We start from the raw sequence: 15,894 nt of genomic DNA, 5'->3' as shown, positions 1-15,894 counted from the left end.
TTCAATGTATAATGTCCTAGACACGTCAAGCAAATACCACCTCTTCCTTCCTAATCTGACCTTTGAATCTTGGTCCACCAACCTTTCTTTGGAGGGAATATAAACGCCGGACCCTGGGCTCAGGGTCCCATCTTTTCTGCCACACAAAAGGCTCTGATCTTACATTTGGCCTCACCTTTACCCAGTGGAACATTCATATAAATTATGACTCATTTTAAAGCTCTTTTGGCTATGTGGTCTACAATTTCATTCCCTTCTACACCCAAATGGGCTGGGACCCATCAGAATCTCACTACTTCACCCAGTATCTTAATTCTCCATAATAACATTAATCCCTCCAATAGTAGGTCACTCCTATTAGATTTGCCAGATGATAAACTATTCAATATAGACAGAGAATCTGAGCATATTATATATCATTCTGACAGGTTGAACGTCCTCCACTCACTGAAGGGCAATTACTATCGCCAACTGTTCAACTGAGTATACTGACAGTTCGTCTGTTAGTATTCTACATATCTGCACATTAAATTCAAGAACATGAAATGCCTGCTCCTGTGCGCCTACTATCTGGGTCCTTGGATCCATCTGTGAAAAGCAGTAAAAAGGCATAACAACTTCTACCAATGTAATTGTCAACCAGTTTCCTTAAATCACTGACTTCTGACCAATATTTTATTCTCTACCAAGGTTAGATAAACAGGATCTGGGATTAACCACAGAGGAACATGCCCTATCAGCACAGAAGGGCCAACCTCCAACTCCCTCAAACCACTCTCATGAGCAAGCTTTCCATCTGTCCAACCAAACCCACTGCCTTGTCTACTAGTATATTCCCATCAGTCATCTAGAACAGTAGCAGTGAGATGCGCAACCTCACAGCCTTTCAGCCTAACCCAATAAGCTAATGACAGTTTTTTACTCTGTATATCCAATGGCATCTCACCTGCCTCCACTAGTAATGCACATACAGATGTTGATTTAAATGCACCAATACATATCCTTAAAGCTATATACTGGATTCTGTTCAGCCTCTGAAGCCAAGTCTTCGCCGCTGTTCCATTAACTATACACCCGTAATCAATTGTGGTTCCGATCAGAGCTCTATAAATATCCATCAACGATGGTCTGTCATCACCCCATTCATAACCAGAGACCGAGCGCATAAGATTCACCACCTTCTTACACTTGGTTTCAACATTTATGACATGATCTTTCCATGTATATCTCTCATTGAACCATAGACCCAAATATTTGTACTTAGAAACCCTCCCCGTAGGCTGTCCATACAGAAACAACTGTATATTATCAGCAACTTTCTTCTTTGAGAAGAACATACAGCAAGACTTTGTCTCTGACAATTTTAAACCCCAGTAAATCTTGTTGAATAGATTTGGTCACGAGAGACATTCCTTCCCCTCTTCCATATAGCTCCATTATCAGCATATAGGGAAGCCCCAATACCCCTATCTACATTCGAAAACAAATCATTAATCATAATATTGAACAAAATAGGACTGACAGCACTGCCATGAGGAATACCATTGTCAACTATATAGGCATCAGATAAAATGGATCCTATTTTAACTTAAAATGTGATTAAATAAGAAGGATAAAACCGAGATATATAATCTCCCACCAATACCACGTCTTTCCATTTGAATCAATCGGCCTTCTCTCCACATGGTGTCTTTTCAATATAAAAAAAGACAGTAGCATGGCCAGAGTATTTTCAACTTGCTCACCTTTACTAATGCATCCAAAGTAGATCAACCTTTAAGGAATCTACTTTGACATTGACTCAATAAACCTCTATGTTCCAGGAAATATGACAATCTGATGACTATCATATTTTCCATCAACTTACACAAGTTAGAGGTCAGCGCTATTGGTCTAACTATCAGCACATGAAGGGTCCTTGCCAGGCTTTACAAAAGGTAATATTACTGCATGTTTACAACCAGAAGGTATAAACCCCTCACTACAAATCTTATTAAATTATCCTAGGGGAACGTACATGACCTCATCAGGTACAGTAGATACTTAAACATTACATAGCACAACTGATCATGACCTAGGGCTGTATATCTACAGCCTATTAAGGCTGAAAATCAAATCAAACGTTATTTGTCACATGCGCCGAATACAACAGGTGTAGATCTCACAGTGAAATCCTTACTTACAAGCCCTTAACCAACAATGCAGTTTTAAGAAAGATCCCTAAAAAAAAAGAGAAATGAAAGTAACATATAATTAAAGAGCAGCAGTAAAATAACAATAGCGAGGCTATATACAGGGGGTACCGGTACAGAGTCAATGTGCGGGGGCACAGGTTAGTCGAGGTAATATGTACATGTAGGTAGAGTTATTAAAGTGACTATGCATAGATAATAAACAGAGTAGGAGCAGCGTAAAAGAGGGGGAGGGGCTAATTCAAATAGTCTGGGTAGCCTTTTGATTAGATGTTCAGGAGTCTTATGGCTTGTGGGTGGAAGCTGTTAGAAGCCTCTTGGACCTAAACTTGGCGTTCTGATACCACTTGCCATGCGGTAGCAGAGAGAACAGACTATGACTAGGGTGGCTGGAGTCTTTGGCCATTTTTAGGGCCTTCCACCGCCTGGTATAGAGGTCCTGGATGGCAGGAAGCTTGGCCTGGGCCGTACGCACTACCCTCTGTAGTGCCTTGCGATCGGAGGCCAAGCAGTTGCCATACCAGGCGGGGATGCAACCAGTCAGGATGCTCTCGATGGTGCAGCTGTAGAACACATCTCATGTATGGTAAAATCTGCATTCAAAGAAGAGTCAACAGTGTCTCTTTTCTTATACACATTAACATGAGCATTTAAAATGTCACACCTGCATTGCTTATTTATACTGAACAAAAATATAAACGCAACATGTATAATGTTGGTCCCATGTTTAATGAGCTGAAATAAAGGACCCCCAAAATGTTCCATGTGCACAAAAACTTCTCTCAAATTTTGCACACAAATTTGTTGATGTTCTTGTTAGTGAGCATTTCTCATTTGCCAAGATAATCCACCCACCTGACAGGTGTGGCTTATCAAGAAGCTGATTAAACAACATGATCATTACACAAGTGCACCTTGTGCTGGGGACGATAAAAGGTCACTAAAATGTGCAGTTTCTTCACACAACACAATGTTATAGATGTCTCAAGTTTTGAGGGAGCATGCAATTGGCAGCGATTACAGCCTTGAGTCTTCTTGGGTATGATGCTACAAGCTTGGCACACTTGTATTTGGGGAGTTTCTCCCATTCTTCTCTGCAGATCTTTGCTTCGATCCTGACTAGTCTCCCAGTCCCTGCCGCTGAAAAACATCCCCACAGCATGATGCTGCCACCACCATACTTCACCGTAGGGATGGTGCCAGGCTTCCTCCAGACATGACGCTTGGCATTCAGGCCAAAGTTTTCAATCTTGGTTTCATCAGACCAGATAATTTCGTTTCTCATGGTCTGAGAGTCTTTAAGTGCCTTTTGGCAAACTCCAAGCGGGCTGTCATGTGCCTTTTACTGAGGAGTGGCTTCCGTCTGGCCACTCTACCATAAAGACCTGATTGGTGGAGTGCTTCAGAGATGGTTGTCCTTCTGGAAGGTTCTCCCATCTCCACAGATGAACTCTAGTGCTCTGACAGAGTGACCATCGAGTTCTTGGCCACCTCCTTGACCATGGCCCTTCTCCCCCGATTGCACAGTTTGGCCAGGCAGCCAGCTCTATGAACAGTCTTGAAAAATGTTGAAAAAGTCAAGGGGTCTGAATACTTTCCGAAAGCACTGTATTCCTACGCAACACTCTGTAAGCCCTATTTCTATCTCGAATAGCCGCAGTGCACTCTTCGGTCCACCAAGGAACCACCTTCGTTTTGTCACCCACTTCACTCACTGGCACATACAGTGCATTCATATAGTATTCAGACCCCTTGACTTTTTCCACATGTTGTTACGTTACAGCCTTACTCTAAAAGTGAGTTTTTTTTTTACTCATCAACGGACTTGAACCCGATCAAACATGTCTGGAGAGACCTGAAAATAGCTGTGCAGCGACGCTCCCCATCCAACCTGACAGAGCTTGAAGATCTGCAGAGAAGAATGGGAGAAATTCTCCAAATACAGGTGTGCCAAGCTTGTCGCGTCATACCCAAAAAGACTCGAGGCTGTAATCGCTGCCAAAGGTGCTTCAATAAAATATTGAGTTAAGAGTCTGAATACTTATGCAAATGTCTTATTTTGTTTTTTTATTTTTAATAAATGTGCAGAAATGTCTAAAAACCTGTTTTTGCTTTGTCATTATGGGTATTGTGATGTCATTATGGGGTATTGTGATGTCATTATGGGGTATTGTGTTATGATTGATGAGGGTCAAAAAACAATTTCATAAATTTTAGAACAAGGCTGTAACGTAACAAAATGTGGAAAAAGTCAAGGGGTCTGAATACTTTCTGAATGCACTGTAACTCTCTAGAGCCCAATTCTCCAGATATTTCATCAAACATCGCTACAGATAGTTGACGACAAGGGTTATAAAAATGTTGCTACTTAATATTACTACCTGCACTGTAGATTTCCACCATCACACATTCATATTCAGATGGGACAGGTATATTACCATATATATGACCTTCCCTTATGAATGTAGCACAACCACCCACCCTGTCCAATAAGATCCGACTGAACAACAATCAGGAATAATAAAATCAAGATGTGGTCTAAACCACGTTTCTTGAACACATATCACATCAGGTTTGATCTCTAAATCAATTCCATACTTCTTAAAGTCCTGACCGTTAGCAATAAGGCTTCTGGCATTCCACTGAAGGATGACAAAAACCATGACTTTATCATTATACTGAGACATTCAATCATTATAATTATTAAAAGTCAACATATCAACAATCATGGCGACAGTAACATCTGTTTCTCCTAAAAACTCTGTTTCTGCTCCCACAATAACCTTCAACTTGGCAGTTCTTCTTTCCTCAAGTGCAGTCATGTTGATAACCTTTCCAATGAAGGCTATAAAGTCAATCTGATTAACTATCAAGGTGACTTTTGACACGACACATTTGTGAGAGCAAGCTTTCAGAACAGGCCTCGTAATGGTGTCAGGACCAACATAACTCCTACAATAGGTCCACTTATTCCAGGACTGACCCCGTCATCTCCATCATTCTGCCTAATAGTTCCACCAATTTGCATTGAAGCCTCTGCCTAAGAGACATTATGTATGGTTTTATCTCTTTGGGCCTCTCTAGACCACGTTCTGCACCTGTCATCCACCAAATGCTGCACTGTGCCCACCTCCCCACACACACACAACAGTTAACCTTGACATTGTTCCCACATTCACCATAATCCTGTTCCCCTCATATCTTTTCATTCCTTTGCACAGAGCTGCTACATGTCCCAGTCTTTGTCATTTAAAACACCTTAACGGAGGTGGGCAAAACCTTCTCAAACATTAGTCTAATTTTTGTTACCGTAAGTACAACAAAAGTGAACACCAAATTTGCAAGGGCAGAAATAGGAATCCTCTTATAAAACATTTTATTTTACTGTCACTAAATAAAACAATTAACACACAAAATTGAGACGTTCACAATTTTACATTTATTTCAAAAATCCACAAGCAGAAAACCACAAAAAAACAAATCAAAGCAAAAATGTTTTTGGTTGATTTACCTGGGTTAAGATAGCTGGAGTAAAAAACTCAATCATTTGAACTACTCTACTCATTGAGTAGTAAGCAACCTAGCCCAATAATGAACTAAAGGAGTCTAACGTTACTCCTTATTGTCCAAGGACCTGAAATGTTCTGTTTAGAGGCGAATTGGGTCTGGAAGCCAAAACAGCCAAATACACCATCTAAACGTGAATCTATTCTCAATTGCAGCAGTTGGTTCTAGATACATAAATCCCTCTACTTTAATGTTACATCAAAAAAATAATTTCACAAATAGAAACGTACTGTTTTAACATAGTTGCAGAAGACAGTATTTTTCCGTGTTTGTGGTGACATCCATTTACACACAGGTGTTAGGAGATGGCTAATCAGCCTTGTGGAAACACTAACCCCATAAAAAAGGTGTGTATTAATTTAACTTTAAAAAATATATTTTCTAGCTGATATGAAAGATAAGATCCTTATGCTTCCAAAACCATACCACAAGCGACGCGTGGTAATGTTCAAATCGAATGTCTGGGCTCTTAAAACTCCCCCAAACAGAAGATGCTTACGTCCAATGACTTATGTGTAATGTAATGCAACAGAGTCATGATCAAGGGTTATAGACGCAACCCTACCATCAAGGTCTTCACACACAAAAAAATGGATATGTAGCCTACATGTTAAATTGGATCAATGATCCATAAGGTTGATGCAGGAAAGGTTTTCTTAAAAACCCTTTTACATTATTGGAGAGATACCTGATGACATAAAACAAAGAACCACCCAACCTTTTCTTTTTTACGTAACACCAACATTTGAATATCGCTATTGTAAATGAGAATTGATTCTCAATTAAAAAAGGTAAAAAATATATGTAATTAAAAAGTAAAAACGACCATATCAAACAAACAAACAAGACATCTTATCAACACAATTTAGTTGGACTTCTAAACTGTTGCAACACCATCAACGTGTTAACAATAGCAGCCAAATGTCCCATACTTATTAACTGGTGTTGATTGAGTTTTGATTAAGCGTAAACAACTTTCAGCAAGGTAAGTGTGCGTCCCAAATGGCAATTCATACCCTAAAAAATAGTGCACTAAATAACGAATAGGGTGCCATTCGGAACACAAACTAAGACTCTTTGGCCCTTGATTAACCTGTATGAAGTCTCTGATGAGCTTTCAGGCTGCTCTTCTGAGTGAAAGTCTTACCACATATCTCACAGCTGTAGGGCTTCTCACCAGTATGAGTGTGCAGGTGTCTTTCAAAATGACTATGGCGATCAAAACTTTTCCCACAAAAGGAGCATATGAAACATCTATTTCTTGTGTCGTCTGTAGTGGCACTGCTGCCCTCTGTACTGTCAAAACTGTCTATGCCAAGGGCAAATAAAATCCCCTCTTGACTGTAGTTTGGTTGTGTGATGTAAGCGCTCATTGCCGTTTCCTCCTCTACAGGTAGTTGTGGCGGTGGTACCCGGTTCTGAAACCTGGGTAGTATTGTCCCATCACCATCCTCCCTGTTCCTTGCATGTAGAACCATCCCTGCGTACTGCTCTTGCTCAATCACATCCAACTTGTCTTTCTCTTCCTGAAAAGACACGTCTCCCAGTTCCACCTCTCTAGAAGCTGACGTATAGAACCCGTGGTGGTGGTGCAGTCCATCAAAAGGACTGTGATGGTATTTGACACTGGGTGAAACAGGATGGGAGTTCTGCTGCTTTGTCACATCAGAGGAGCAACCTGGATGTAGTGATCCAGACTCAGTATCACTGTGCCTCTCTGTGAAAGATCTACACAGCTGACTCTCCCTCTCATCCATGACATACTCTGGGTCGTCCTGGTAACCTGGTCGCTCTGTGCTTTGTTGATGTGGAGGTCCTGACTGACTGAGTATCTGGGATTCAAACTGCTTCTCTTTCTCTGCTTCCCCCACCAACCCCTGCCCCCTGCCCTCCTCACTGTACCCTGAGCTAGGCTGTGCTTCAGCAGGTGAGGGCTGATCCCTCGGTTCCTCTGGGTTCTCCGAGGGTCTAGGATAAACGTCAGGCTTCTTATCATCAAGCGGCGGTTGTCCCGTTAGCATGTCAGCATCGTCTGCTTGACAGGAAAAGAGTATTAAGTATTTTAGCATCGATTTTAACAACATGGCAATTCAAACAATGTAAATCATCCAACATGAACTGTTTAACGTCATCTTAAACCCGACAGAGAACAGGAAAACACTTCGTATCCATCCCAAAATGGCACCCTATTCTGTATGTAGTGTACTACTATTGATCAGAGCCCTTTGTGTCCTGGTCAATAGTAGTACACTATAAAGGGAATAGGGTTCCATTAAGGATGCACATTATTTAATTATATAACAGGCGTACTGTCTGTTAATTACAGAATGATTGACTGATTTATGCACTTAAGAGTTAACCTTTTCACGTATTAAAAGTATGAAAACATCAATATTATTCTCATCTCTTACCTCTGTGAGTTTTCAGATGCCCTTTGAGACTACTCTTCTGGTTGAAACACCTTCCGCATATGTCACAACTATACGGTTTCTCACCCGTATGAATTCGCTGGTGCCTTTCCAGATGACCAACACGCTCAAAAACTTTCCCACAGAATGAGCAGATGAAGCAATTCTTGTCCTTGGTGACTCCTTGGAAGGTTTTCACTTTCCTTTCCGGAAAACTGGAGAAGATGGGAGGATGGTTCAGAGAAGCCCCGTCCATGACCTGTGAGTTTGGCTGTACTGTACCGTCACTTGCTATCAAGAGTGTGTCTGAAGATCCATAATGTTTCTGCCTGAGCTGTAAAATCATATCCTCGCTGACATCTACATATGGTTTCCCTGGAGATGAAGCACTGCTGCATGACGCCTCCACCATTTCTGGGACAGGAAGTACAGGAGAGTGATCAGTGAGACACTGGGAGTTCTGACCCGAACTGCTGAAATATTCTGAATTGCTCGTCTCCATATCGTTGTCTGCTTGTGGACCGGACATCCACGGCTGGCTGTCTCTCTCGTACATTGACAATTCAACATCCAGTCGCTGTTCTGCTCTCCCTGCAGTCTGTTCTTCTGCTTTAGGATCTAGTGTCTGGAATGCATCCTTCTCCTCCCCTGGCTCAGACTTCATAGGCATCTGAAGAGCAGTTTGGAACACTTCGTCCTTTTCGTTCAACTGCTCTTCCTCAGTCTGACGTCTATCCAGGGGAGGCTTCTCTTCGTTGTTAGCTAGTCCGTCCATCGATACTGTGTGGAAAGATTACATTTGATTAATAAAACAATGAGGCATAGAATTGCTTATGTCCTATTAATAACCAATATATTGGATGTCATTATGTAGTGAGTGTTTCCCAAACAGTACCCTATTCCCTATATGATGCACTACCCTATGGGCCCTAGTCAGAAGTAATGCACTATATAGGGAATAGGTTGTTATTCGCTATGCGTACATGGAATTGTCTATGACCTATAACCTAATAAGTGATTCTAGTCTCTTACCTCTGTGAGTCTTCAGATGCCCTTTGAGGCTACCCTTCTGGTTGAAACACCTTCCACATATGTCACAGCTGTACGGTTTCTCACCCGTATGAATTCGTAGATGCCTTTCAAGATGACCGTAACGTTCAAAACTCTTTCCACACAGTGTGCAAATGAAGTGTTTCTTAACCTGGCAAAATATTTTGTTGCTCGCTCTCCTTGCCGTATTATAATTTGGGTCAGAACCCAATACACTTTGAGGGTCTGGATTTGACTTTACTGTGCCGTCGCTTGTTCTCCTGAGCGCGTCTGACTGCCGATAACGTTGTTGCTGTCTGAGCTGTAAAATCATATCCTCTCTGACGTCTGACTCTAAATATGGTTTCCCTGGAAAGAAAACACTGCTGCATGATGCTTCCTTGTCTTTTATCCCTGTAGTCCGCTCTTCCTGCTGACCCTCTCCTCCTGGCTCAGTCTTCACCAGAATCTCATCCGCAGGTCCATCTTTTTCATTCAAATCTTCCTTAGGCTGCAGTTTTTCAAGCGAGGTCTTCCCCACACAAGTGGTACCACCTTTACGAGGCCCTGTGGAAATTAATAAGTACTGTATGTCAGTCATCAAAATAATTTATTGGTTGTTTTAATAGTAATCTAAATGGATGTGTCCCTGTGGGCAGTTGTGTCAAAGAAGGGTGTAATGGTTTGTAATAATAATGATTTGATTTCACATGCCTCCTGTTTCTATAGCGGGATGTACAAGTACACCCCCTGGACAGGATACTTGTCTGTTGTAGGGCCTTACTCCCAAATCCATCTCCTTAATGCTGAGTGTCAAGCAGAGAGAGTCTGTGGTCGAACCCCCAACCTTCCAATCTCAGGGTGTAGGCCTTCACTCTAACAAGGCCACTGAATTGGTTATAATGAGTCATTGCTATTCCTCTCCCATCCCATTGTGCACAGACAGATATGACCCGAGGACACACTCGTCTGTTGTAGGGCCCTAACGTTAGCCCTGGGCTCAGTGCAGTGTGAACGTGAGTAGGCCGATTAAAAACCGCCTACATTGTTTACCTGCAAATATTTCTGGCTGACTAATGTTACGTCACGTACACAGTTAGATATTGATAACTATTGATTATAAAATAGTTAGTACCACTACGTCGACCCACCTCTCCTAAGATTCTCAGCAGCGACTGATCGACCATGATGAATGCGTCTTCGAGCATTAATCCCTCGAGCTCTTCGAAGCTCGCTGTCAAGTTGTTGTACATTATTTTTCAGGACGTTGATTTCATTTTCCCGTCGACACATTTCTAAACGTAACACAACTATGCCATCGTCGACTACTTTGCCAATTTCTGCAACCGCAGTTTTAGAAAGTACCTCTATGATGGAAGCGATCTGAGCCCGGAGAGAAACACTGCTCAACATTTTCAAATGTTTGCGAAAACTAAACAGAGTTCGGTCTTGCTTCTGCAGATGATTGAAACTTTGTATCTCAGTAATATGCTAATAATTTGGTTTAAATATGCTAGCAACAATGTGAATCGTGTAGTTATGTGCAGCTACAGAGAGGAAAAGGCGAAGCGAGAGCTTTTACTCCACCCAAAATCTGCCCACGACGTGAGGAATTTTTGTATGGAGGTCAACGGAAAATTGAATTGTTAATTTGCTACGTGAGGCAAATACAATACAATATTGATACAATAGACGTTTCGTAATGGCTAGCTTGATATGCATGCACTGGTATAAGTAAACGCATGTGACATTTCGTAAATTTAAAAAAATACGACTATTTCGGATTTGTCATAGAGCTAGATAGAGGCCTCATCATGGATATAACATTGCCAATTGAGGGCTTCAAATCATTTTAAAGTAGTCAACTTGGTGGAGATTCCTATGAGTTGGGAGAAATCAGCCAATGAAGAAGAAGAAAATGGCTCTTGAGTGGCGCATCTCAGTGCTAGAGTCGTCACTACAGACCCTGGTTAAATTCCAGGCTGTATTACAATGATTGGGTGTCCCATAGGGCGGCGTACAATTGGCCCAGCGTCATCCAGGTTAGGGTTTGGCGGGGTAGGCCGTCATTGTAAATAAGAATTGGTCTTAACTGACTTGCCAAGTTAAATTTTTAAAATGGTGCTGCCCATGCTGTCACAGATGATATAATGGCACAGATACAAAGATGAGTCCTCTATCTATCTCCATGTCTGTTTACACGCGTATCTGCCTTCTCATTGGCTAGACTTGTCCCACCTAAACTCGCCTCCCCCTGCCTGCTTTCCGGCTTTGATGACATGTATTTCCATTGTTAGAGCGGTTACTCGAATATCTTGTCAATATAATAGATAATCTTTGATGCAACAAACTAAAATAGGGTTAAGGCCGGAAGTGGTGAAAATAGTCAACCGTAAATAGAAAAGAGGATGCACAGCGGAATTTGAGATCTAGCGTCACTTTTTTGACGAGGCAAAGAAAAATAACATGAAAAGAGGTTCAACATCTTTAATACTTTAAATATGAATACTTCATATTTTGGAAACCTAAACCTTCCCAGTACAGGTCGACAATATATCTGGTAAACTTTATTTTGAATCCCAAAATGCACGAACTGGAAATGTAACCATTTAGGCTGTCGGCGGAATATACACTATGACAGTAATTGGCTGATTTACCAGCAAACTACAGACGTTTGACTAGATGTTTTTACGTCATTTACTTACATTTACATTTACATTTAAGTCATTTAGCAGACGCTCTTATCCAGAGCGACTTACAAATTGGAAAGTTAATACATATTCATCCTGGTCCCCCCGTGGGAATTGAACCCTGGTACTTGCTATCAGGAATCCTTGGGATGTCCAACTCTGACATCACATTTGATGTTATTTTAATGGGCAAAAAATGTGCTTTTCTTTCAAAAACAAGAGCATTTCTAAGTGAACCCAAACTTTTGAAAGATAGTGTGTATATATATATATATATATACAGTGGCATGAAAAAGTGTTTTCCCCCATCTGATTTTCTATATTTTTGCATATTTTTTTTATCAGATCTTGAACCAAACCCTAATATTAGTTAAAGGGAACCTGAGTTTAAAAATAACCCCCTCAAAAATATGACTATTTCATTTATTTAATTTTTTAAAAGTAATGCAACACCCCTGTGTGAAAAAGTAATTGCCCCTTTAACTCAACGACATTTGTGGGTTTTCAAGCATGAACTGCTAGTTTCAAGTCCTGCCAGAAATTCTCAATTGGCATTAGGTCTGGACTCTGACTAGGTCATTCCTAAACTTCAAATGTGTTGCTTTTTAGCCATTTCATGTAGACTTCATTGTGTGTTTTGAATAATTGTCTTGATGCATGACCCAGCTGCGCTTCAGTTCACAGACGGATGGCCTGACATTCTCTTGTAGAATTCTCTGATACAGAGCAGAATTTATGGTTCCTTCTATTAAGGCAAGTCATCCAGGTCAGGAGGCAGCAAAGCATCCCCAAACCATCACACTACCACCACCATGCCTGACCGTTGGTAGGAGTAGTATGAGGTTCTTACTGTGGAATGCACAGTTTGGTTTTCGCCAGGCATAACGGGACCCACGTCATCCCAAAAAGTGGACTCAAGTTTGCCAAAAAGCACCTGGAAGCACCTGATCATCAAGACTCTTGAAAAATGTTCTGTAGACAGATGATTCAAAAGTATAACTTTTTGGATGACATGGGTAGTTCATGCTTGAAAACACACAAATGTCGCTGAGTTACAACAGTTCTGCATTGAAGAGTGGGCCAAAAATCCTCCACAGTGACTTGAAAGACAAATCAACAACTACAGGAAGCGTTTGGTTGGAGTCATTGCAGCTAAGGGTGGCACAACCAGTTATTGAGTGTAAGGGGACAATTACTTTTTCACACAGGTGCATTGGGTGTTGCATAACTTTGTTTATTAAATAAATGAAATACGCAGGTAATTGTTGTGTTATTTATTCACTCAGGTTCCCTTTATATGCAATAGTAGAACAAATTAGAAAGGGGGCAAATACTTTTTCTTGGCACCGTATATACACTGAACAAAAATATAAACGCAACATGTAAATTCTTGGTCCCATGTTTCATGAGCTGAAATAAGTGATCCCAGAAATGTTCCATATGCACCAAAATATTATTTATCTCAAATGTTTTGCACAAATTTGTTTACATCCCTGTTAGTGAGAATTTCTCATTTGCAAAGAAAATCTATCCACCTGACAGGTGTGGCATATCAAGAAGCTGATTATACAGCATGATCATTACACAGGTGCAACTTGTGCTGTGGACAATAAAAAGCCACAGTAAAATGTGCAGTTTTGTCATACAACACAATGGCACAGATGTCTCAAGTTTTGAGGGAGTGGCAAATTGGCATGCTGACTGCAGGAATGTTCTCCAGAGCTGTTGCCAGATAACTGAACGTTGATTTCTTTACCATAAGCCGGCTCCAACAAATTAGGCAGTCGGTCCAACCGGCCTCAAAACTGCAGACAACATGTAACCATGCCAGCCCAGGACTTCCACATCTGGCTTCTTCACCTGCAGGATCGTCTGAGACCAGCCACCCGAACAGCTGATAAAACTGTGGGTTTGGACAACTGAAGAATTTCTGCACATACTGTCAGTAATCGTCTCAGCGAAGCTCATCTACGTGGACATCGTTCTCACCAGGGTCTTGACCTGACTGCAGTTTGGCGTCGTAACCGACTTCAGTGGGCAAATGCTCGCCTTTGATGGCCATTGGAGAAGCTGGAGAAGTGTGCTCTTCATGGATGAATCACAAATTCAACTGCACTGGGCAGACAGCATGTGGCCAGTCCTCTTCTGGCTATGCCAGGTGGAGATTATAACAGTACATGGCCAAGATGTTCAAACGTTCATAGATGACCAGCAGGGTCAAATAATAATAATCACAGTGGTTGTAGAGGGTGCAACAGGTCATTACCTCAGGAGTAAATCTCAGTTGGCTTTTCATAGCCAATCATTCAGAGATAGAGACAGCAGGTGCGGTAGAGAGAGAGAGAGTCGAAAACAGCAGTTCCGGGACAAGGTAGCACGTCCGGTGAAGAGATCAGGGTTCCATAGCCGCACGCAGAATAGTTGAAACTGGAGCAGCAGCACGACCAGGTGGACTGGGGACAGCAAGGAGTCATCAGGACAGGTAGTCCTGAGGCATGTTCCTAATACAGCTGTGCCAAGCTTATAGCGTCATACCCAAGAAGACTCAAGGCTGTAATCGCTGCCAAAGGTGCTTGAACAAAGTACTGAGTAAAGGGTCTGAATACTTATGTAAATGTGATATTCTTTTTATTTTTATACATTTGCAAAAAATCCCCAATTTTTTTTTGCTTTGTCATTAAGGGGTATTTGGTGTAGATTGATGAGGACCAAAAAAAATCTATTTGTTCAATTTTAGAATAAGGCTGTAACGTAACAAAATGTGGAAAAAGTCAAGGGGTCTGAATACTTTCCATATGATCTGTATATACAGTACCAGTCAAAAGTTTGGACACATCTACTCATTCAATGGTTTTTCTTTATTTTTACTATTTTCTACATTGTAGAATAATAATGATGACATCAAAACTATGAAATAACACATATGGAATCATGTAGTAACCAAACAACTGTTTGTACAAATCAAAATATATTTTATATTCTTCAAAGTAGCCACCCTTTGCCTTGATGACAGCTTTGCACACTCTTGGCATCACCTGGTTGTCTAGGTGTTAATTACAAGTCAGGGCTCAACTTTCACTGGCGATGGGGGGGACATTCTGAAATTGCATTTCTGTCCCCCGTTTTATCATTGGTGTGTGATTCAAAAAGGGGTCAGGTGTGCTTTAGGACCACGCGGGCGCCTCCCAGCGGTGGGGTAGGCTGTTTGTAGTGTTTTTCCGAATGGATAATAAAAAATTAAAAAATACGTTTTTCCCCCACACTTCTAAAACCAAAGTTTTGCCCATGTGTGTGTGTATATATATATATATATATATATATATATATATATATATATATATATATATATATATATATATATTACACTATATTACACATGTCATTACACTTTTTTTAATGTTCGCAATCAAATAGGAAAATTTTACATATGATGTCTTGGGCACTTGGCAAGTGAGATTGTACCCTACCCTACAGTAAATCATGACGAACTCACCTAGAAAACTCTGTTTTGGACGAGTCTGACTTCATGGACAAAATTATCCTGTTTACACTTCGTAGTAAATTTTGTCTCTGGAATTAATGCTTCTGACTCAAATCGAAATAATCCAAAAGTAACTGCAAGTAATCAGATTACATTACTGAGTGTTGGGTAATGCAAAAGTTATGTTACTGATTACAATTGTGGACCGATCACTAGTAACTTTAAAGGATTACATTTAGAAAGTAACTTACCCAACCCTGATAAGGGTTTGGGTAAGGGTTAAGGTTAGGTTTTAGTGTAGGGCTGTTCCAAGGATTTTGTATAGCACGAACCATTTATGAAGTGCAAACATACAATCAAATGATATAAATAATACAGCTTTATGAATCAATTTACATACAAATCACATTATGTGCAAGACCAGGATATTTGAAAAATGCATTAATACAAAATAAATAAAATTTTAAAAAAGTTATACATTTAGTGAAAGAAATGATGGGAGGAGCTCAGCGGGACAGTGTATTCTT

The 15,894-nt window shown here is 40.8% G+C and overlaps 1 protein-coding gene across 2 annotated transcripts; it reads right to left on the bottom strand.

Moving 5' to 3' along the window:
* Window positions 1-5,608: 5,608 nt before the first annotated feature.
* LOC129813597 (zinc finger protein 236-like) lies at window positions 5,609-10,951 on the bottom strand. 2 transcript variants are annotated; one of them, XM_055865932.1, is made up of 4 exons: window positions 10,348-10,951; window positions 9,200-9,763; window positions 8,171-8,947; window positions 5,609-7,794 (listed from the first exon to the last, which is right to left on the bottom strand). In XM_055865932.1, the coding sequence occupies exons 1-4, from the start codon at window positions 10,607-10,609 to the stop codon at window positions 6,848-6,850; spliced, it is 2,550 nt and encodes an 849-aa protein (XP_055721907.1). In that variant the 5' UTR covers window positions 10,610-10,951; the 3' UTR covers window positions 5,609-6,847. The 2 variants fall into 2 exon arrangements, with proteins under 2 accessions (XP_055721907.1, XP_055721908.1); XM_055865933.1 differs by having other exon boundaries at window positions 5,609-7,791; window positions 10,348-10,949.
* Window positions 10,952-15,894: the final 4,943 nt, after the last annotated feature.

Source organism: Salvelinus fontinalis, chromosome 17 (assembly GCF_029448725.1).
Source record: "Salvelinus fontinalis isolate EN_2023a chromosome 17, ASM2944872v1, whole genome shotgun sequence".
Taxonomy (NCBI): domain Eukaryota; kingdom Metazoa; phylum Chordata; class Actinopteri; order Salmoniformes; family Salmonidae; genus Salvelinus; species Salvelinus fontinalis.
This window is presented reverse-complemented; position numbering and strand designations above follow the sequence as displayed.

What these genes read in the sequence shown, in the direction of transcription:
- LOC129813597 (XM_055865932.1), bottom strand. Translation starts at nt 10,609, where the DNA reads ATGTTGAGCAGTGTTTCTCTCCGGGCTCAGATCGCTTCCATCATAGAG. An exon ending in TGCTGAGAATCTTAGGAGAG is followed by an intron (nt 9,764 to 10,347) that starts GTGGGTCGACGT and finishes TAATTTCCACAG; the next exon opens with GGCCTCGTAAAGGTGGTACC. An exon ending in GCATCTGAAAACTCACAGAG is followed by an intron (nt 7,795 to 8,170) that starts GTAAGAGATGAG and finishes TTTCCTGTCAAG; the next exon opens with CAGACGATGCTGACATGCTA.